At 37.5% G+C, this 25,104-nt stretch overlaps 1 protein-coding gene across 1 annotated transcript in view; it reads right to left on the bottom strand.

The window, feature by feature from the left end:
- CFAP44 (cilia and flagella associated protein 44) overlaps nt 1-25,104 on the bottom strand; it is a 139,052-nt gene that overhangs the window by 64,057 nt on the left and 49,891 nt on the right. The window contains exons 17-22 of the mRNA XM_027581715.2: nt 21,441-21,668; nt 12,458-12,603; nt 11,593-11,863; nt 9,023-9,078; nt 8,702-8,864; nt 7,117-7,247 (exon numbers count right to left, since the gene is read on the bottom strand). Of these exons, the coding sequence (XP_027437516.2) occupies nt 7,117-7,247; nt 8,702-8,864; nt 9,023-9,078; nt 11,593-11,863; nt 12,458-12,603; nt 21,441-21,668 (995 nt within the window). The remainder of the gene's footprint in view (nt 1-7,116; nt 7,248-8,701; nt 8,865-9,022; nt 9,079-11,592; nt 11,864-12,457; nt 12,604-21,440; nt 21,669-25,104) is intronic.

Genomic DNA, 25,104 nt, shown 5'->3' with positions numbered 1-25,104 from the left:
AAACTCAAAATGGATGAAAGACCTCAATGTTAGACAGGAATCCATCAGAATCCTAGAGAACATAGGCAGTAACCTCTTTGACATTGGCCACAGCAACTTCTTTCAAGATACATCTCCAAAGCCTAGTGAAACAAAAACAAAAATGAACTTTTGGGACTTCATCAAGATAAAAAGCTTCTGCACAACAAAGGAAACAGTCAACAAAACAAAGAGGCAACCCACAGAATGGGAGAAGATATTTGCAAATGACACTACAGACAAAGCACTGATTTCCAAAATCTATAAAGAATTTCTCAAACTCACCCCCAAAAAACAAATAATCAAGTCAAAAAATGGGCAGAAGACATGAATAGACACTTCTCCAAAGAAGACATACAAATGGCTAACAGACACATGGAAAAATGTCCATCGTCATTAGCCATCAGGGAAATTCAAATCAAAACCACATTGAAATACCACCTTACACCAATTACAATAGCAAAAATTGACAAGGCAAGAAACAAATGTTGGAGAGGTTGTGGAGAAAGGGGAACCATCTTACACTGTTGGTGGGAATGCAAGTTGGTACAGCCACTTTGGAAAACAGTGTGGAGGTGCCTCAAAAAATTAAAAATAGAGCTACCCTATGACCCAGCAATTGCACTCCTGGGTATTTACCCCAGTAGTGAAAAGAAGGGCCATATGCACCCCAGTGTTCATAGCAGCAATGTCCACAATAGCCAAACTGTGGAAAGAGCAGCGATGCCCTTCAACAGACGAATGGAAAAAGAAGATGTAGTCCATATATACAATGGACTAGTACTCAGCCATCAGAAAGGATGAATACCCAACTTTTACATCAACATGGATGGGACTGGAGGAGATTATGCTAAGTGAAATAAGTCAAGCAGAGAAACTCAATTATTACATGGTTTTCCCTTATTTGTGGAACCTAAGGAATAGCATGGAGGACATTAGAAGGAAGGGAAAAATGAAGGGGGAGAAATCGGAGGGGGAGATGAACCATGAGAGACTATGGACTCTGAGAAACAAACTGAGGGTTTTAGAGGGGAGGGGGTTGGGAGGATGGGTTAGCCCGGTGATGAGTATTAAGGAGGGCACATATTGCATGGAGCACTGGGTGTTATACGAAAACAATGAATCGTGGATCATTACATCAAAAACTAATAATATAATAATAATAAGATTATAGTATGGTGACTAACAAAATAAAATTTTGGAAAAAAAATGACACATGACCTCCATCTTATACCACCTCAAAAAAAACCAATATAGATAATGGTAAAACAATAGCGCTTCTAGGGACACCTAGGTGGCTCAGTGGGTTAAGTGTCTGACTTTGGCTCAGGTCATGATCTCAGCATCCTGGGATCAATCCCTGAGTCAGGCTCCCTGCTCAGTGGGGAGTCTGCTTCTCCCTTCTCCCTCTGCTGCTCCCCCTGTTTGTGCTCTCTCACTCTCTCTCTCTGTCAAATAAAGAAATAAAATCTTTTTAAAAAATTGAGCTTCTAGAATAAATCACAGAAGTATTTCATAAATTGGGAATAGGCACAGATTCCTTAACTACAACATAAAAGCATGAACCATAAAAGAAAAATACTGATAAAATGAACTTTATTAAAGTTAAAAACTTCTGCTCAAAAAAAGACACCATTAAGAGAATGAAAAGGCAAGCCACAGATTACAGCAAGATATTTTACATGCATGCCCACACACACACGCATCATATATATATATATATGTATCAGAAATACATGTGTCCTATATCTACAAAAGATTCCTATCGAGAAGATATGAATAACTCTTACAGCCCAATTTTAAAAATGAATAAAGAACTTGAACACCTAAGAAAAGAGAATATACAAATAACCAATAAATATAAGGGGCTAAAATCACTACTCCTCAGGGAAATGCCAATTTAAATCACATTGAGATATTACTATAGAATGGCTGAAACTTAAACAAATGACAATATCAAGTGATGACAAGCATGAGTGTTACGGGTTTGACAAGGAAAATCTGTGTCCTAAAATAGCCAACCTAGCCAACGAGAGAATCCCAGTCCTTGCCCCGGGGCTCTTCTGGGTTCTTCTCCCTGCTTTGCTTCCCACATGCACCAATCCGGGTTCTTCTCCCCGCCCCACTTTGTGCATGCACCAAAAGTGCCAAGTATACGGAAGTAGAAGTGTATAAATTGCCCCCTTTGTTTGTGCTCGGGGCTCAGACCTTTAGAGATCACTCTCCTCTGAGCCTGCCGGCATTAAATAAACCTCCTATCCTCCAAGATCTCCAGGTGCCACTTGGTTCTTCCATCAGGTGATCCAGTCCAGGTACCGTAACAGGTTGAATGGTATCCACCCAGAAAAATACTTTGAAATCTCCCAGTATCTCGGAGTGTGACTTTATCTGGAAATAGGGCCTTGACAGAGGTAATCAAGTTATAATGAGATTAGAGTGGCCCTAACCCAAAGTTACTGGTGTGCTTATAAAAAGTGGGAACTTGGACATGCACAGAGAGATTATGTGAAAAAACACAGAACACCACTTGTAGGCAGATTTGGAATAATGCATCTACAAGAAGGAACACCAAAGATTGCTGACAAAACACCAGAAGCTCAGAGAGGCATGGAGCAGATTCTCCCTCCCAGGTCTCCGACGAAACTAATAAATAGCATTTTTCATGGAACTAGAACAAGTAATCCTAAAATTTATATGGAACCACAAAGACCTTTGTTGAGAAAAAACAACAGAGCTGGAGGTAGAACAATCCCAGATTTTGTGATATGCTACAAAGCTGTGGTAATTAAAATAATATGGTACTGGCACAAAAATAGACACATAGATCAACAGAACAGAATGGAAAGCCCAGAAATAAACCCATGCTTATAGGGTCAATTAATCTACAACAAAGGAGACAAGAATACACATGGGGAAAAGACAGTCTGTTCAACAAATGGTGTTGGGAAAACTGGACAGCTACATGTAAAAGAATGAAATTGAACCATTTTTTAACACCATACACAAAAATAAACTCGAAATGGATTACAGACCTAAATGTGAGACCTAAAACCATAAAACTCCTAAAAGAAAACATAGGCAGTAATCTCTTGGATATCACCCTTAGCAACATTTTATGGATATATCTCTTCAGGCAAGGGGAAAAAAAAACAAAACAAAACCAAAAAAAATACTGTTGGGACTACACCAAAATAAAAAGCTTTTGCACAGCAAAGGAAACAATCAACAAAACATAAAGGCAACCCAGTGAATGAGAGAAGACATCTGCACATGATATACCCAACAAGGAATTAACATCCAAAATATATAAGGAACTTATACAACACCAAAAAACCCCAAACAATGCAATTTTTAAATGGGCAAAGGATAGGGGACCGGGCTGACTCAATTGGTGGATGTGACTCTTGATCTCAGGGTCATGAGTTCAAGACCCAAGTTGGGCATAGAGCTTACTTAAAAAAAAAAAAAAATGGGGAGAGGACCTGAACAGATATTTTCTCAAAGACATACAGATGGCCAATAGACATATGAAAAGATGTTCAACATCACTAATCACCAGGGAAATACAAATCAAAACTACAATGAAATATCACCTCACACCTGTCAGAATGGCTAGCATCAAAAAGAAATAACAAGTGTTGGTGAGGATGTGGGGAAAAAAAACAGGAACCTTCATACACTGTTGGTGGGAATGTAAATTGGTGCAACCACTGTGGAAAACAGTATGGAGGTTCATCAAAAAGTGAACAATAGAAATATCATACGACCCAGTAATTCCAGTACTGGCTATTTACCCAAAGAAAACAAAAACACTAGTTTGAAAAGATATATGCACCCCTATGTTTATTGCAGAATTATACATAATGGCCAAGATATGGAAGCAACCCAAGTGTCCACTGATAGATGAATGGATAAAGAGGTGGTATGTATGTATGTATGTATATGTGTGTATATATGTATGTATATATACACATATATGTACATATATGTGTGTATGTATACACATATGTATATGTGTGTATACATGTATACATACATACATACAATGGACTATTAGCCATAAAAAAAAAAGAATGAGATTTTGCCATTTCCAACAACATGGCTGGACCTAGAGGGTTTTATGCAAAGTGAAATAAGTCAGACAGAGAGAGACAAATACCATAGATTTAACTTATGTGTGGGATTTAAAAAACAGAGCAAGTGAACAAACAAAAAGACTCTTAAATGCAGAGAACAAACTGGAAAGGAGGTAGGTGGGTGGATGGGTGAAACAGACAAAGGGAATTAAGAGGAGATTAATAGGGGTGCCTGGCTTGCTCAGTTGGTGGAGCATGTGACTCTTGATCTTGGGGTTGTGAGTTCAAGCCCCACATTGGGTGTAGAGATTACTTAAAAAAGAAAAAAAAGAGGAGATTAACAAATTTCAATTACAAAATAAGTCCTGGAGATAAAAAGTACAGCACAAGGAATATAGTCAATAACACTGTAATAATATATGGTGACTACACTTATTGTGGTGAGTACTAAGTAATGCATAGAATTGTTGAATCAATAGGTTGTACACCTGAAACTAATATATGTCAATTATACTTCAATATAAATAAAACCTATCTCTCCTCAAAGACAAAAACAAAAGCAAAAACCCCACACCCAACTCAACCAATACTTTGATTTTGAACTTCAGCCTCCAGAACTTTTGTCTGTTCTTTTAAGCAACCAGTCTGTTGTACTTTGTTATGGAAGCCCTAGGAAGCTAATACAATGGGGATCAATTGGAATTCTCATACACTGATGGTCATGGTATAAATTCGTTGAACCATTTTTGGAAAACTGTTTGGCAGTGTCTAGTAAAGCCAAACATGCATATAATCTATGACCCAGCAGTTTCACTCCTGGTTATAAAGCAAACAAATAAGTTCTTATGTCCACCAAAAAACATGCACAAGAATGGTCATAGCAGCATTATTCATCATAGCCAAAAAATAGAAACAACTCAAGTATCCATCAACAGTAGAATGAATAAATAAAATATGGTATAAGCATAGAATATTATTACAAAACAATGAAAAAGAATAAACTACTTCTACCTGCAACAACATAGATAATCTTAGGCATGATGCTAAGTAAAAGAAGCCAAATATAAAAGAATTCATGCCGCAACATTCAATTTGTGTGATGAAGTTCATGGACAAAACTAATGTGATAAACATTCATCTCTGGAGAGCTGATATTTACTGGGAGGGGGCCACAAGGGAACTTTTTGGAGTGCTATAAATGTTCTTAATCTGGGTAGTGGATATATGTGATATATAACTGTAAAAATTTATTAAGCTGTTCAGTTAAAATTTACACATTTTACTGAATGTAAATTACATCTCAAAAAGGCAAAAAAAAAAAAAAGCAATTTCCTCATGGGGAGCCCTATTGGTACATGAGAGAGATTGGACAGAAAGTTGTCTTTCATTATAAGTCTTTTCATTCTAGCTTATTTTTTATTTTTTAAAGATGTATCTGCTCATGTGGTAACTAGATATAAAATAAATAACTTGCCAAAAACAGAAAACAAATGTTTATTACATCATTTGGTTTATAAAAAATCTAATTTTTAATTTAAAAAAATTTTTGTACTATTATTTTTAAATTTTAATGCCAGTATAGTTAATACAGTGTTATATTAGTTTCAGGTGTACAATATAAGTGATTTCAACACTTCCATATATCACCCGGTGCTCATCACAACAAGTGCCCTCCTTAATCACCTATCCCCCCCATCACCTATCTCACCCATCCCTCCATCCACCTCCTCTCTGGTAACCATCAGTTCATTCGCTATAGTTGAGTCTATTACCTGTTTTGTCTGTTTTTTCCCTTTGCTCATCTGTTTTGTTTCTTAGATTCCACAAGCAAAATCATGGTATTTATCTTCCTCTGACTGCTTGCTTCGCTTAGCATTACTCTCTAGTCCATCCATGTCATTTCAAATGGCAAGATTTCATTCCTATTTATGGCTGAATATTCCATTGTATACATATACCACATCTTCTTTATCCATTCATCTATCCATGGACACTTGGGCTACTCCCATAATTTGGCTACTGTAAAAAATGCTGCTATAAACATAAGGGTGCACGTATCCCTCTGAATTAGTGCTTTTGTACTTTTTGGGTAAATACCCAGTAGCGTGATTACTGGATCATGAGGTAGTTCTATTTTAACTTTCTGAGAACCTCCATACTGCTTTCCACAGTGGCTGCACCAGTTTGCATTCCCAACAGTGCACAAAGGTTCCTTTTCCTTCACATCATTACCAACACTTGCTGTTTCTTGTGGTTTTGATTTTAGCCATTCTTACAGGTATGAGGTGATATCCCATTGTGGTTTTGATTTGAATTTCCCTGATGATGAGAGATGTTGGCCATCTGGATGTCTTCTTTGGAGAAATGTCTGTTCATGTTTCCTGCCCATTTTTAAATCATTTTTTGGGTGTTGAGTTGAAAAATCCAATTTTTTTTTTAGAGAGACAGAGAGAGAGAGAGAGAGAGAGAGTAGGGGGGTGGGAGGATAGAGAGAGAAAGAGAGAATCTCAAGCAGGTTCCATGCCCAGCATGGAGCCCGACACAGGGCTGAATCTCATGACCCTGAGATCATGACCTGAACCAAAATCAAGAGCCACCCCAGCTCTCTAAAAAATCTAATTGATAAATTTCCCAGATTTAAATTTCTCAGAAAGCTCAAGAAGATATCAGTAGCAGTGACAAGAGGATTCCTTGAGATTTCAAGAGTTAGTAGGTACTCGGGGTGCCTGGGTGGCTCAGTTGGTTAAGCACCTGCCTTCGGCTCAGGTCATGATCCTGGAGTCCCGGGATCAAGTCCCACATCGGGCTCCCTGCTCGGCAGGGAGTCTGCTTCTCCCTCTGACCCAACCCCCTCTCATGCTCTCTCTCTCTCTCAAATAAATAAATAAAATCTTTAAAAAAAAAAAAAGAGTAGGTACTGTAGGACACCTCTCACCTGACCACTTCGATTAAGCCACGGTAAACAACTTCATTCAAATATATGTTCTCAAACATCTTAACTTGCAGGAAATATGGATCCTACCTATTCTGTAGCTTCATGAGGCCAAGTTGATGTTTCTCTTTTTCCCAAGCTAATTCTTTTTCCACTTGTTGAATTTTAAAAGCGGTTTTCCTGGCAATCTCAGCACGTAGTTTGGAATCTATATCAAAATCCTGCAAATAAGTAGATTTGTTCACCAAATTGGGTACTTTTATCAATGTACATTATCAAACTTATTTCATACACAGATACAGATTAAGTTTTGTACTCAATTTCATGTTGCATTATAATTCTCTTCCAAATATCACAAACTCTCTCTGTTCTAGAAAAAAGTAACATACTTATCATTTTATTTCCACAAAATATGGAGAAAAGTTCTCAGAAATAATTAACAATACTGAAAATAAGGTTATATATGAAAAGATTTCCTCACAATAAAAACAATGAATAACAGAATGTTTGGAGAGTGCACAGAGTTAAAAAAAAAAAAAAAATACTTCCACCACCCCAGAACAACTCCTGGCACATAACCAGCTAGGCACAGGATAGACATTCATGGCACGCCTTCCCATGTGACACCATCCAGGAAAGACAGCTGAGTCTTTGGTGTCTTTTTGAGGTTACCAAGTTCTAGCTGGATGTCCTTCACCAACAGGGCCATTTCTCCCATAAGGATATTTAGGTGCGTAATGTTTTTTACCTTCATTCTTGGAAAAATATCAGAGCCCACATTCAGACTAAATTGTAAGAAGTAATTAATCTTTCCAGGGGTGTTTCTAAGTAATGATATACATATAAAATGTTTAGCCACAGAACTCACCTCAGGTGTTCTTTATTTTGAATTATGTTACCCATATTCCATAAATGTCAACCTTTTTCTTAATAAAATAGCATAAATATCTTTTAACCATTGCAGGTTGGTCTTTTTAACCAATATGAATTATCCATTATTATTTCACCAGAGCATTTTTCATACGGAATTGGCTAGGTGCCTCTAAAATTATAGGTATAGTCAGGATGATAAATTCTGGCTTTTTATTTGATTAGATTCTTGACAGCAATTCCACTTAGAAAGAAGTACACAATGAAAAGAAAATCACTAGCAGGTAGATGGGGCTTTGTAATTAGTCGGAAAAGAAAAAAAATTCAAAATTAGCTTGAACAATTTGTTGATTGTCCCCATAGCTACAACTATACTAAGTCATCTTTTAAAAACTTTGTAGACCTATCAGTTACTATATTTTCGATAGATCTGGTGAATTATAGAAATACAATCACAGAGAATCAAAATATATGTGTACCTATACAATGGTTGGATATCTTGGCTAGGTATAGTAAGGGCTGATAACCAGATTCAAACCTGTATTTATATCTTAACTTGTTAGCCCCCCCCAAAAAGTGAGGTAGCTAAATCCGGAAGTAAACTTTATGTTATGTAAGAAGGCTCTTCTGTATCTAAACCAAGTTGTGTGTCAAATTCTACAGTATTTTAGCTGCTGCAAACACACTGGCCAGATAAGGGGAAGCTGAAAGATGATTTTAAGTGTTCCTACTCTATCAGCAAAATAGTCTTGATCCAAAAAACAGTGTATGTTAAAAATTAAAGTCAAATTTATTTTAGGCTTACTGTTCGCTTAAACTGCATATGCTTTGGTAATCCTTGATTCATTTCTAGAAGTTTCCGAAATTCATTCCTCAAAGCTTTGAGTTTTTCTCTCTTCCCAGCCTTTATTTCTTCCACTTCTTTCATTAACTTGTCATGTTCTCTTTTTCTTCTAGCATTCTCAATACTGAAAACAGAAATTGAAAAGGATAATGAGATACAGAAACAGCATAAAGAGGAAACAAGAACTCAATAATTTGGAAATCTTTTGGTGTGGTTAACTTCTATTAAATGCCATTTTGCAACAGTTCAGGGCTAGTGAGTATTTATCAAAAATTCCCATACCTGTAGGCTTTGGGATCTTCAATATCTTCTGGAATTGGCTCTGTTTCAATCCCAAACTATAGAAAGGGGAGAAATGGTTAATCTTTTAAATTGTATACTTCTCTTAAAATACCTAATATGAGGTAAACTGAGTTTTTTCCCCTCTGCCAATGTCTAATAATTACAGGCCTACAAAGTATTTTCATAAGAAATAAATTAGGGAAAACTAGGGGGAAAATTGCAATTGATTAAACTTATTTGTTTCTGCTTTATTTAAAGAGGTAGGTAGAAAAAGTCTTGAAAACTAATGTGTATGCAAAATATTAATATCACTATAATATGTCTCCAAAATGTGAATTGCTAATATCATGTGTTATTTAAAAAGAATACACACACAAAAGAATACACACAAATTTTCTAGGTCATTTGTTTTAACATTGTTTTTTTAGCTTATCCCCTTTCATATATGCATAATTCTCCCCCAAATACCCTACATGTATACAGGAAGATTTTAAAATATATATATTTTTCAAATTAAAATTTTTTGAGTATAGTTGACATAGAATATTTTTTAAACTTTAAGCATTTCACTTGACTTTATTAAAAAAAAAAAGACATACAGTGAGAAATGCACAGAATAATATAGTTCCCCCCCTTGATAAAGAAAGATGAAATCAGAAATAGGAATCTCCTTTTAGAAAGGAAATTAAGGGAACTATGAAGTAAGTCACTTAAAAGTACTTTATTCGGGTGTTATGCTATAAAATTTAAGGAAGGAGAATTATAATCCAGTGAACCAAAGTCTGAGGTTGTTAGCTAATCAGTTCCTAAGTAAAATTGAACTTGTTTATTCTCTATTCTTTTTCATAACAGATAGTTCTCTGGTTTATTGTCATTCATTGTGAAGAAATAAGGACTCTCTTTCGACCAAGTTGTATTATTACAGTACTAGTCTTTATACATATGAAATGTAAATCTACATATTTTTGTGTAAGATAAGGTTTAGAATTTTTTAAGATTTTATTTTTAAGTAATCTCTACACCCAACATGGGGCTCAAACTCACAATCCGGGGATCAAGAGTCACATGCTCTACTGACTCAACCAGCCAGGTACACCAAAGTTTAGAACTTTAGTAAAAGTGAAGTCATAAGACATGACCAGTATAAGAGACATTGATGGCTAATACACTGTAATTACTGTTAATCACTTAGGACATAACTTGATTGAATTTTATTTTTTTATTCTTTTAATGTCCAGAGCCAAGCCCCTTGGTTTTCCATTAGCAGTGTGATCCCCAGGATACTCAGCCATCTAGCTCTTGGCCTCAGCTGTTTACAATTAATTTGAGTTAAACAGAGTTGCTACCAACTGTGCCAAAATACAGGCCAATTGTTCTCAATCCTGGCTGCACCTTAGAATCATGGGGGCTGAGACCAGGGAAGAGGAGAGCAAGATATTTTATAAAATACTGATACCTGGGCCTCACTTTCAGATATTCTGACTTAATTGCTCCTGGCTGGGGCTCAGGCATCCGTACTTTTAAGTGCTCCCCAGCGGATTCTAAAGAACCTTAGACCCATGCAGAGCTTAGTACTCTATTTATTCAGTTCTTTCTGATTTTGCATTCCTAAAAGCAGAGTCCACATCAGTGACATAAGAAATACTGATTGAATTCATAAATAAAAGGATCCTATTATACAAATGTGAAATGGATTTCTTCTGTCTAATACAGATTTCCATAGAGAGAGCTGGCACTAGGTAGAAAGAAAAAGATTTTCTTGTTCATATACTTTCTTCTGTAATTCTTCCTGGGCTGGAGCTCTTTAGACAACACTCCATTCTCCTAACTTTCCTTCTATTAATAGAAATGAAAATTTACCTGCTCAAATCTGCCCTACTTTTTTGTATCTTCTTTAAAGTTGGATGCTAATGTGTTCACAGGAATTTTAACTATGGTCTTTTTAATACAATTCCTTCTTCTTGAGGAGCAATTCTAATGGTTATTAGTGATTTTTTTCCCCCAAAGGAACTACTTTGATAATAGAAAATTCAGGTCATGTGGTAGGGCAAATGGATATATTTTGGGGATCTGAACCCTCAATCTTCATTACAAATCCAATGATATATTATGCCTAAGAATAGAATAATTTAACTAAATCTTTGGTCATGCTCCATGTTGTCATATTCTAATACTAAAGACTAATACTTTTACAACCCCTATCAAACACACAAATTTTGGTGTACTTCCCCTATGCACCTTCAATAAGTGAATAAATGAAAAGCAAAATATGTATCTGAAAAAGTTGTACATTTTGAAAACAAAGAAATTTTAATCAAGAAAGTGATTGATCTTGAAAAAAATGACTCAGTCTTTTTAATTTGGTGAATTCTATACCTTTAGTGTTATAGGGGAATTCAAGGACTTTAATATTTAATAATAGAGGCACCAGAAAAATCAAAATTATAATACTAATAGCAAGAATAGACTATAAGATGTGTCTAAAGAGTTTTCAGTTTTTAAAGAATGAGTAATTTTGACATCACTACTTTAAAATATTTATTTAAAATGGTTATTATTTAGTTACATACCCTGGGAGATGGCACTTTGGCTCTGATGTCTTTCTTCAGCTCAAATTCAGAAAAAATGTTGAAAACAAAGATATTACTATCTGCTCCAGTAGTCACCAAGAAACGGTCATCAAAACTAGTAGAGATGCCTTTAATACATCCATAATCATTGTCATGGATATTGAAGTGCCAGTAGTCCTCTATATTCATCAATGAAGGATTACCCTGACTTAGGATATAGACTCGAATTGCTCCATTTTGCAATCCACAAAACATCATATCTTGGTGAATGCTATGAAACATAAATTGTTCTTCATATTAACCTGAAAATGTTTAATTTTAAATTAACTGACAAATGGCTAAATTTTAATAATGAAGATGTTATGGACTACAACATTGTGCCCCCCCCATTCATATTTTAAAGCTAAATAACTATGGCAGCCCTAACAAACTCGTACAAAAGGGTAGAAGGAGAAGAAAAGCCAATTTGAAATTTGGAGCTATTATATGTGATCTTCAAAAGAATGGCATATATGCTTCTCAATTATTAAAGAACTATTGATTTAATTTGTGATTTCTCCAGAATCATTGCAACACTGAACCTTCATTATCTGACCATGCAGTAGCATCCTCCTGAGTAAATTCCTACAAACCAATTGTGTGAAAAACAGAAATTCTGACAGAATATTTGATAAAGGGACTTGAAATACAGTTTCAGAATTAGCTTTGATTCTATTTATTCACTCAATTTATTTAACTAGAAAATGTTTAAGTACCCCTCCATTTGGACAGATCTTTTAAAATGAACAATATTCATGATGGACAATAACATAGACATAAATGGGATATGGGGGTTTTTTTTAGGGCTTTCTGAAATTCAGTTCACCTGAAAGTGATAGTCTGGATGGGATTATCCTCCATATCTTCAAGAAGACGAAAATCAAAAGGTTCATCTTGCTTTTTTGTGATAGCACTACTTTTGTCATATGGGGGGAACTCACAGTGATACAGAAAACCAGCATCATAGCCACCCTGGAAAAGAGAAAATAGCATAGAAGGTAGTATTTGAGCATCAAATACATATGACCACATGAAGATTTTTATATTATCTCAAACTTTAAAACCTAAAATAGATGTCTTAAAACATCTGTTTTGATATGATTTCTATGATTATAGATAAGGTTTTATAAAGTATCTCTATTATCTATTTATATGCAACTATACGATTATACAATAATAAAATACCTTACAATAATTTGCTTTCCACTTAAAAAAGTCAGTACAAGAGAGATATCACTTCTGACTACCTACTGAATTCCATTGTATTTCAGGTATTATTCTGCATTTAGTATTCAGTAATAGGATTTTGTAGGTCATGGTGTTCAGAGCAGTTTTGAGTCTAGGGCACTGCTCTTCTCCCTGAGGCAAATGGCAGTTCTGGAAGTGGCAGCTGAGAGGCTTAGAAGCTCAGCAGAGCAATCTGTTGCCTCATGGGCTTAGGAAGAGGGAGACAAATTGCAGGGTCCTCCAAGGAGAAGGAGCCACTGTAAACACACCTTCCAGTGGGCTTTCCATTGCAACCCTGGAACACTACACACTACATGTATGAGTCTCAATCACTGACTAGATGAAAGTGATCTAGGATTTCTAGCTGCTTTTCAGAACCAAAAATAAATTTCCAGGAGACAATGGCTACATACAGATTCTCAAGATAATGCTACAGTTTTTCACATACAAGGTCAATTATTCAACTTAAAAAAAAAAAAAAACTAGGCATATTAGTTAAGACTTGATTGAAAATCAAAAGACAAGATTATGGTGGGAATGCAACTGGTACAGACACCCTGAAGCCAGTACGGAGTTTCCTCAAAAAGTTAAAACTAGAGCTATGCTACAACCCAGCAATTGCGCTACTAGGTATTTATCCAAAGGATACAAACATAGTGATTCAAAGGGGCACAAGCACCACAATGTTGCACATGCAACAATGTCCACAATAGCTAAAATATGGAAAGAGCCCAGACGACCACTGACAGATGAATTATCCATCCAATAAGATGTGGCATATATATACAATGGAATATTACTCAGCCATTAAAAAATTAAATCTTGCCATTTGCAATGATGTGGATGGAACTAGAGGGTATTATGCTAAGTGAAATGAGTCAGTCAGAGAAAGACAAATACCATATGATTTCACTTGTATGTAGAATTTAAGAAACAAAACAGATGAACATAGGGGAAGGGAAGGAAAAGTAAAATAAGATGAAAACAGAGAGGGAGGCAAAATCATAAGAGACTCTTGACTATAGAAAACAAATTGAGGGTTGCTGGAGGGGAGGTTAGTGGGGCGATGGTATAACTGGGTGATGGGCATTAAGGAGGGCAATTGATGTAATGAGCACTGGGCATTATATGCAACTGATAAATCACTAAATTCTACCCCTGTAACTAATAATACACTATATGTCAACCAAATTGAACTTAAATAAATTTTTTAAAAAGGTAAGCAGATCAAAGAAAAAATCATGATATTAATACATTTACAAAATGGATTTCAAATAACCAAGATGAATATATATAAGGAATTTGAAGCCAAATGGAAAATTTAAGTAGTCATCTGGAATCTAAAAAAAATAAAATAAAAAAATAAAATTCTAAAACTGACAAAATGACAAATTACAAATTCAATAGATGAGTTTTTTTTATTTTTTATTGTTATGTTAATCACCATACATTACATCATTAGTTTTTGATGTAGTGTTCCATGATTCATTGTTTGTGCATAACACCCAGTGCTCCACGCAGAATGTGCCCTCTTTAATACCCATCACCAGGCTAACCCACCCCCCCCCCCCCCCAGAACCCTCAGTTTGTTTTTCAGAGTCCATCGTCTCTCATGGTTCATCTCCCCCTCCGACTTACTCCCCTTCATTCTTCCCCTCCTGCTATCTTCTTCTTTTTCTTTTTTCTTAACATATGTTGCATTATTTGTTTCAGAAGTACAGATCTGTAATTCAACAGTCTTGCACAATTCACAGCGCTCACCATAGCACATACCCTACCCAATGTCTATCACACAGCCACCCCATCCCTCCCACCCCCCACCACTCCAGCAACACTCAGTTTGTTTCCTGAGATTAAGAATTCCTCATATCAGTGAGGTCATATGATACATGTCTTTCCCTGATTGACTTATTTCACTCAGCATAACACCCTCCAGTTCCCTCCACGTCATTGCAAATGGCAAGATTTCATTCCTTTTTATGAATGCATAATATTCCATTATGTATATACCACATCTTCTTTACCCATTCATCTGTCGATGGACATCTTGGCTTTTTCCACAGTTTGGCTATTGTGGACATTGCTGCTATAAACATTGGGGTGCATGTACCCCTTCGGATCCCTACATTTGCATCTTTGTGGTAAATACCCAGTAATGCAATTGCTGGATCGTATGGTAGCTCTATTTTCAACTGTTTGAGGAACCTCCATGCTGTTTTCCAGAGTGGCTGCATCAGCTTGCATTCCCATCAACAGTGTAGGAGGGTTCCCCTTTCTCCACATCCCTGCCAACATCTGTCGTTTCCTGACTTGTTAATTTTAGCCCTTCTGACTGGTGTGAGGTGATATCTCATTGAGGTTTTGACTTGGATTTCCCTGATGCCGAGAGATGTTGAGCACTTTTTCATGTGTCTGTTGGCCATTTGGATGTCTTCTTTGGAAAAATGTCTGTTCATGTCTTCTGCCCATTTCTTGATTGGATTAGTTGTTCTTTGGGTGTTGAGTTTGACAAGTTCTTTATAGATTTTGGATACTAGCCCTTTATCTGATATGTCATTTGCAAATATTTTCTCCCATTCTGTCGCTTGTCTTTTGGTTTTGTGGACTGTTTCTTTTGCTGTGCAAAAGCTTTTTATCTTGATGAAATCCCAATAGTTCATTTTTGCCCTGGCTTCCCTTGCCTTTGGTGATGTTTCTAGGAAGAAGTTGCTGCGGCTGAGGTCGAAGAGGTTGCTGCCTGTGTTCTCCTTTAGGATTTTGATGGACTCCTGTCTCACATCTAGGTCTTTCAACCATTTGGAGTCTATTTTTGTGTGTGGTGTAAGGAAATGGTCCAGTTTCATTCTTCTGCATGTGGCTGTCCAATTTTCCCAACACCATTTGTTGAAGAGACTGTCTTTTTGCCATCGGACATTCTTTCCTGCTTTGTCAAAGATTAGTTGACCATAGAGTTGAGGGTCCATTTCTGGGCTCTCTATTCTGTTCCACTGATCTATGTGTCTGTTTTTGTGCCAGTACCATACTGTCTTGATGATGACAGCTTTGTAATAGAGCTGGAAGTCCGGAATTTGATGCCGCCAGCTTTGCTTTTCTTTTTCAATATTCCTCTGGCTATTCGGGGTCTCTTCTGGTTCCATACAAATTTTAGGATTATTTGTTCCATTTCTTTGGAAAAAGTGGATGGTATTTTGATGGGGCCAATAGATGAGTTTGAAAGCAACTAGACACAGCTAGAGTTATGAAGCTGGAACAGAGATCAGATAAAGTAGTCAGACCAAAGCAGGAGAAAGAAAAGAAGGATGGAAAATACCCCCCAAAAAGGCTGGTGTGTGTGTAAAGTACATATGGGACATAGTGGTAAGGATTAAAGTACATAAAACTGAAATCCCAGGAGAAACAAGTAAAAAGATGGGCCAGAGAAATATTGTGGTAGATAATGGCTATGAATTTTCCAAAACTGAATAAAACTATGTTGGGATTCAAGAAATGCTATGAACATAAGCCAGATAAATATGAAGAAACTACACCCTTTAACACAAAATTTTAAAAGCAACCAGAGAAAAAGACATACTAGGTTTCAAAGAAACAATAAAAAGATGCAGCTGATAGAATGGAAGACAAAAGAGGATTAAAAGATATCAAAGTTTGAAAAGAAAATTTCCAGCAAAAATATAATTTTTTAAAAAGGCAAAATGAGGACACTTTAAGATCCCCCAAGAGCCCCCAAAACAGAGAATTTGTCACTAGATCTACACTAAATATATATATTATATATTTAAGGCAGAAGATGCAACTACAAAGATATAGAAAGGAATTAACAGCAAGAAAAAGGATAAACCAAAATGATATCAACAATACAATAGTAAAATACCTTTTGGGGATACAAATATATACATAAAGAGAATATAGGACAATGGAGAGGGGAGGATACATAGCAGTAAAGTACTCAAAGATCTTTTTTCTCTGAAATTAAAAGAATAAATTTATATCAAATCATATGAAGGAAAAGGTGCATATGATGATCTTTAGGATCACCTCTAAAAGGAGGAGTGAGGGGAAGGAAAGAGAGGTTAAGGAAAAATTTTTAAGTACTAGAGCATGTTTATGTGCTGATAAGAATTCAGTGACCAGAGGGAAGTGGATGATACAGGAGACTAGATGGTTTACTGCAGTAATAAAATATTGGAGGAAGTGAGAGGGGTGGGATCAAGACACCTTTGGGAAAAGTGTCCTTGGCCAGTTGCAGGAGACCCCTCATCAACTGGAACAATAGGCAAAGCAGACAAAACTTGTATGGATCCCCACAGGGTGTTAGATCTGTTTAAGACAAGACAAGGAAAATTTCATTTTCTCAGTGAAATGTGAGAGGAGGTTATCATTAGAAGGCGAGGGAGGGTGTAGCACGTTTGAGGGGAGGAAGAATTACATCAGTAATTCAGCAAGTGGCAGAGTGAACAGGACTGGGCGGTAGAATGGGCCTGCAGCATGAACACAGACTTGAGAACTGTGGTCAGGTCTTCACAGGGAGACTGGTCTCCCACACGGTCTACTTGGTTGTAGGCACAGAGCTGACAAATAATTGCATCAAGCAGAGTCAGGGTCACTACCTCGATCAACTGTACCTTAATCTTGTGTGCTAGTGGAGCTTGATGGTTAAAAGCATGGACTCTAGGACCAAACTGCCTGAGTCCAGATCCTGGTTCCACCTATCATTAGTTATATGACCCTGGATAAGTTACATAACCTCTCCATGCCTTGGTTTCTTCTTATGTAACATGCAAATTATATAGGGTGGTTGTAAATCATTTAGAAGGGTGCCCAGTACAGAATAAACAGGTTTCCATATTTAGCAAATAAAAGTACGAGATGCCCAGTTAAATATGAATTTCAGATAACAAATATACCTAGGGTAATTATGTCTCACATAATATTTATCAGGGAACCCTAAGAATAAGCACTGAATGTGTTATATAATAATTTTTGCACATGTTTCAAGGACACTAGAACTCTATTACATTTTATTATAGTTGTTTCTGTGCCTCTCTCCCTCGTGATAAGAAATTTCCTGAGGGCAGGAGCCATGTCTTATTTATCCCTTCACCCTTGAACCCCACACCACAGCAGCCATCAACAATTGTTTCATAAAACAAAGACAGACAAAGCATCACTACTTTCTATCCTTGCTGCTAGCCTCCTTGGAAGTTGCTAACGAAGATGTATTTCTAGGAAAAATTGAACAGGGAAGAAGTTAACGCTCATCACTCCTTGTAGTAACAATCCTTGGCTAGTCAGTGTTCTGGCCTAGCCAAACATCTGGGATTGGTTATGAATTAATGATAATCTTTCACTTACAAGCATACCTCAGAGATAATGTGGGTTCAATTCCAGACCACCTCAATAAAGCTACTATTGCAATAAAGTGAATCAAATGAATTTTTTGGTTTCCCAGTGCATATAAAAGTTACATTTACACTATACCAGTCTATTAAGTATGTAATAGCATTATGTCTAAGAAAACAACGTACATACCTTAATTTAAAAATACTTTATTGCCCCAAATTTCTAACCATAATTTGAGTTTTTGGCAAGTCTTAATCTTTTTGCTGGTGGAGGTTCTCACCTCAATGTTGATGGCTGCTGACTGATCAGGGTGGTGGTTGCTGAAGGCTAGAGTGGCCACAGCAATTTCTTGAAATAAGACAATAATGAAGTTTGCTGCAGGAGTTGACTTTTCCTTTCATGAATTTCTCTGTTGCATGCAATGTTGTTAGTTAACATTTTACTCACAGAACTTTTCAAAATTGGAGTCAATCCTCTCAAACCCTGCTGCTGCTTATCAACTAAGTTTATGTAATATTCTAAATCCTTTGTTGCCATTTCAACAATCTTCACAGCATTTTTGTCAGGAGTAAATCCCATCTCAAGAAGCCACTTTTTTTACTCATCAATAAGAAGCAACTCCTCATCTGTTAAAGTTATATCATGAGATTGCAGCAATTCAGTCTCACCTTCAGGTATAATTCACCCCTCCATTTGTAATTCTAGTTCTCTTGTTATTTCTAACACATCTGCAGTTACTTCCTCCACTCGAGTCTTCAACCCCTCAAAGTCATCCATGAGTGTTGGAATCAACTTCTTCCAAGAAATCCTGTTAATGTTGATATTGTGACCTCTTCCCATGAATCTAGAATGGTGAATCCTTTCCAGAAGTTTTTCAATTGACTTTGCCCAGATCCATTAGAGGAATCACAATCTATGGCAACCATAGCCTTACAAAGTGTATTTCTTAGATAATAAGACTTGAAAGTTTAAATGACTCCTTGATCCACAGGCTGCAAAATGGATGTTGTGCTAGCAGGCATGAAAACAACATTAATCTTATTGTTATGTCTCCATCAGAGCTCTTGGATGCATTGTCAATGAGCAGTAATATTTTGAAAGAATCTTTTTTCTATGGAGTAGGTCTCAATGGTGGGAATATTCAGTAAACCATGTTGTAAACTGATGGGCTGTCATCCAGCTTTGTTGTTCCATTTATAGAGCACCGGCAGCATAAATCTAATATAATTCCTAAGGGCCAGGATTTTCAGAATGGTAAATGAGCATTGGCTTCAACTTAAGTCACCAGCTCCATTAGCCCCTTACAAGAGAGCCAACATATTCTTTGAAGCCAAGCATTTACTTTTCCTCTCTGAAAGTCCTAGATGGCATTTTCTTCCACAATAAGACTGTTTCATCTACAGTGAAAATCTCTTGTTCAGGGGCACCTGGGTGGCTCAGTCAGCTAAGTGTCTGCCTTCGGCTCAGGTCATGATCCCAGCATCCCAGGATCAAGCCCCACATCCGACTCCCTGCTCAGTGGGGAGTCTGCTTCTCCCTCTGCCTCTGCTGCTCTCCCTGCTCATTCTCTCACTCTCTCTCTCAAGTAAATAAAATCTTTTTTTTAAAATATCTCTTGTTCAGTGTAGTCACTTTCATGAATTATCTGAGCTAGATCTTCTGGATAACTTGCTGCAGCTTCTACATCAGCACCTGCTGCTTCTGTATTATGGAGACGGCTTCTTTCCGTCTTTTCTTGAACCTCATGAACCAATCTCTGCTAATTTCCAACTTTTCTTCTGCAGCTTCCTCACCTCTCTCAGCCTTCATAGAATTGAAGAGGATTAGGGGCTTGCTCTGGATTAAGCTCTGGCTTAAGGGAATGTTGTGGCTGGTTTGATCTATCCAGACCACTGAGAATTTCTCCATATCAGCAATAAGCCTGTTTTTCTTTCTTAGTATTCATGTGTTCACTGGACTAGCACTTTTAATTTCCTTCAAGAACTTTTTCTTTGCATTCACAAGGTGGCCAACTGTTTGGCACAAGAGGCCTAGTTTTGGGCCTATCTTGGCTTTTGACATGCCTTCCTCACTTAACTTAATCATTTCTAGCTTTTGATTTAAAGTGAGAAGCATGTGACTCTTGCTTTCACTTGAACTATTAGAAGCCATTATAAGGTTATTAATTGGCCTAATTTAAATATTGTTGTAACTCAGGGAATAGGAAGGCCCAAAGAGAGGGAGAGAGGCAAGGGAATGGCTGGTTGTAGAATAGCCAAAACACACACCATATTTATCATTAAGTTTGTGGTCTTATATGGGTGCAGTTCATGGCTCCCCAAAACAATTACAGTAGTAACAAAGATCAATGATCACAGATCATAACAACAAATAATAATGAGAGAGTTTGAAATACTGCAAGAATTACCAAAATGTGACACAGAAATATGAAGTGAGCCAATGTTGTTGGAAAAATGATGCCAATAAGCTTGCTTGACACAGGATTGCCACAAACCAATTTGTGACAATCACAGTATCTGTGAAGTGAAATAAAATAGGGTATGCCTGTATACTTTCATGTCAATTATTATTTTTTTGGTTAATGGAGCTGAAATTTGTGACAAATTTATAATGAAGGAAATCCTGCCTTGCAATTGATCGATGTCTTATGATAGGAGTAGAAAATATATAATTAGAAGATACAGTTGTCACAACATTGTGACAGTCCTTGGTGTCTGTTTCCCTAATATCCATTTTTCTCTTCTTCCTTATTAGCCAAATCCCAATTCTGTTCAGAGTGGCAAGGTGACCATCTAAAAACAGCCATCCTCCCAGACTTCTACATGGCCAAATAGCATAGCTGCAAATAACAAAATGCAAGCAAAAGCTTACAGAATAGTGTGGCCATTATTTTCAAAATGTTGATTAGTTTCAAAATTTAAAAAAAACACACACACACAAATCGACTGGAAGAACCTTTAGCCCCTTGCCCTTCTATCTTTAATTATTCTCCCCTTTGACCTCCTGGAACATGTATGATTGTTATAAGTGATAACAGATATAATAAAAAGACATAAAAGAGATATTAAGATGATATAAAAACTATAATTCACATGCATTCACCAAATTTCACCCCTTCAACAGTAGTTAATAAATGGCCTTACCATAAGAGTTAGAAAGTGAGAATGTGCTGGAAAATCATGATCATAAACTATATTTGATTAGGGCCGAGATAAAAAATTATGTATTACATTATTACTCACCAAAGAAACCCAGAACTTCCCTGGCTCAGAGTAAAATCCACAGAGGATGCGACAGGGAGTTGATGGTATAAAGATTTCAGGTAATGGCCCCTCTTCTTCCTTTTCCTCCTCCTCTGCCTGGAATTCCTTTTCTCCATCTTGTCCCATCTCTGCTGCTAGCTGCTTCCTCCTTTTTTCCTTCTCCTTCAACTCCTTTAGTGTCTTTCTCTTTTCTATTTCTATGAATCGCTTTTACAAGAGACATTAAGATATAAAAACAACTGTAAATCATTCATTCATCTACAGGAAGGGGATGACAAAATGGAAGGAAGATAGGGTTCTAGAAAAACTCACAGCTCTGATGTAAAATAATGTCACTTAAAAATAATTATCAATTGGGGGATATATATTATCATTAACATTTTCAAATCATTTCTGCATTACCCCCTTCAATCCTAGTTTTATAGAAATCATTTTCTCACTTGTTTCCTAATAGAGAAGGTAAACACAGTTTCTTCCAGTCTATCACCATGAATTAGGTAGATCAAAATAACCCCTGAGGAAAGTTGTTCCTATTTTTAGTAATAACTGTTAGACCCTCTGTGTCTTTCAGATGGTGATTTCAAAAGCCACCTAACACTGGCATCCCTACCTCCCATCTTTAACCTCTTTCTTTTTTATCCCTCAGAATTATCCTCCTAAATTATATGATCTCATCACATCAATCCCCTCCTCAAAATCTCACAGTGGAAGCGGTGACTGAACAGCTTCTGCACAACAAAAGAGAGATGGAGACATAGTAATGAGGGGAATCTCCATCCCCAAAGGCTCTGAACTGCAGTGGGAATGGAGAGTACCGAGAAAGCAGGAGCAGATTTGTCTGCCCTAGGACACAGAAAAAAAAGCCAAGGTTTAAAAGAGCAACTAGTAAAAGGCAAAAGATTTATACAATCTGAGGAGAAACCAGAATATATCCAAAATCTATAAAGAACTTATCAAACTCAACACCCAAAGAACAAATAATCCAATCAAGAAATGGGCAGAAGGCACGAACAGACATTTCTCTAAAGGAGACACCCAAATGGCCAACAGACACATGAAAAAATGCTCAACATCACTTGGCATCAGGGAAATACAAATCAAAACCACAATGAGATACCACTCACAATAGTCAGGATGGCTAAAATTAACAAGTCAAGAAATGACAGATGTTGGTGAGGATGCGGAGAAAAGGGGAACCCTCTTACACTGTTGGTGGGAATGCAAGCTAGTGCAGCCATTCTGGAAAAACAGTATGAAGTTTCCTCAAAAAGTTGAAAATAGACATAGCAATTGCACTACTGGATATTTACCCCAAAGATACAAATGCAGTGATCTGAAGGGGCATCTGCACCCCAGTGTTTATAGCAGCAATGTCCACAATAGCCAAACTATGGAAAGGGCCCAGATTTTCATCGACAGACAAATGGATAAAAAAAGACATGGTGTGTATACACACACACACACACACACACACACACACACACACACGGTATATGTATACACACACACACATACATACATACAATGGAATGCTATGCCGCCATCAAAAAATGAAATCTTGCCATTTGCAAAGATGTGGTTGGAACTAGAGGGTATTATGCTAAGCAATAAGTCAGTCAGAGAAAGACAATTATCATATGATCTCACTCATATGTGGAATTTAAGAAACAGAGGATCATAGGGGAAGAGAGGAAAAAAATGAAACAAGATGAAACCAGAGAGGGAGACAAACCATAAGAGCCTCTTAATCATAGGAAACAAACTGAGAGTTACTGAAAGGGAGGAGTGTGGGGGGAGGGGGTAACTGGGTGATGGACATTGGGGAGGGTATGTGTTGTAATGAGCACTGGGTATTATATAAGACTGATGAATCACAGAGCTGTACCCCTGAAACAAATATTATATGTTAATTTTTAACTGTATTTAAATAAAAAAATATAGTATATAGTAGTATATAAAAGAACAAACCTTAGGACCCTGCCAAACTGCAGGGAGCTGCTGGAAATCTCTAAAGGTCAGAAGGGCTGGTGAGAACCATAGTTCATGCTCCCTCTCCACCATGGCAGTGTGAGGTAGGGGGAGCAGCGTCTGGGCACCTTAACCAGCCTACCACATCAGTGAGCCCAAGGCACCTAGCCCCCACTAGCCCCAGCAATCTCACCAAGGAGGATCCAGGGAGGTATACACCAGGACACCCCTGGATTGCACTCACCACAGCTCTGGATGTTGCACCAAGGTGACACAGGTATGAAGCATCCCTGAACACTCCAGGTCCATACCACTTTTGCCTCAGACAGCTTGCTAGGGCACCCCCAATACAGAGTGTTCTGGGACCTCCTGGCTGTTGCCTGTTTTGGCCCCAGCTATCCCACCAGGATGCCCCCTGTACAGAGCACAGGCCTCCCTCAACCCTGTCCCATTATCCCACAAGGGCAGCCCCTGTGCAGTATACCCAGGGACCCCCAGCTTGTACCCACTCCACCTTCAGTTGTCCTACCAGGGCACCCTCAGTGTGGAATGCTCTTAAACACCCTGGCTTGTACCCATTTCCACTTCAGCTGTCCTGCTAGGATGTCTTCTACATGGAAAGCCCAGGGACCCCCCAGCTTAGACCCACTTGCATTGTATGTGCTGGGACACCCTGGCCTGTTCTAGCTTGGGGTTGTTGCCCCATCAGGCCACTCTCTGCAATGAACACCCCAGGACACTCCAGCTTGCACTGACTTCAGCTTCAGCTGTCCTGCCAGGGCACCCTCTGCACATAGAGCCCCAGGAGCCTCCAAATCTGCACCCAGTTCAATTTTAGCTGTCCTACCAGGATGTTCACTGCACAAAGAGCCCTGGGACTCCCCCACTTGTACCCACTTCAGCTCCAGCCATCTCACCAGGTCAGCCACAGCATAGAATGCTCTACAACCCCCAATCTACAGCAGCTGCAGCTCCAGCCAGCCAGAAGAAGTTGCCAAGTATACACAAGACAATTTCTTCAAATTTAGGAGAAGTAGCTGTTCCACCACATTCATAGAAACAAACATGAAAGTCAGGAAAAATGGGGAGACAGGAATACATTCCAAAAGAAAGAACAAGACAAAACCTCCAAAAACCAACTAAATGAAAAGGAGATAAACAATATGCTTAATAAAGAGTTTAAAGCAATGATCATAAAGATGCTCACTTTGCTGGAGAAAAGAGTAAAAGAACTCAATAGGCCTTAAACAAAGAGATAGAAAATATATTTTAAAAAAAGAATAAGAGATGAAGAATACAATAACTGAAGTGAGGGGGAAAAAAAACACTAGAGGAAATCAACAGATTAGAGGATGCAGAAGAATGGATCAGTGATCTGGAATATAGGGTAATGGAAGGCACCCAAACTGAACAGCAGGAAAAAAAATCAGGATAAGTTAAGAGATCTCTTAGACAACATCAAGCAAACAAACATTCACATTATAGGGGTTCCAGAAAGAGAAGAGAGAGAAAGGGGCAGAAAACTCATTTGAAGACATACTAGCTTAAAAACTTCACTAATCTGAGAAAAGAAACAGATCTCCAGGTTTAGGAAGCACAGAGAGTTCAAAACAAGATGAACCCATGACACATAATTATTAAAATGTCAAAGATTAAAGATAAAGAGAGAACTGTA

This window comes from Zalophus californianus, chromosome 1, assembly GCF_009762305.2.
Source record: "Zalophus californianus isolate mZalCal1 chromosome 1, mZalCal1.pri.v2, whole genome shotgun sequence".
In the NCBI taxonomy this organism is placed as follows: domain Eukaryota; kingdom Metazoa; phylum Chordata; class Mammalia; order Carnivora; family Otariidae; genus Zalophus; species Zalophus californianus.
Note: the sequence above shows the minus strand (reverse complement) of the source record. Positions and strands in the feature narration are given on the sequence as shown.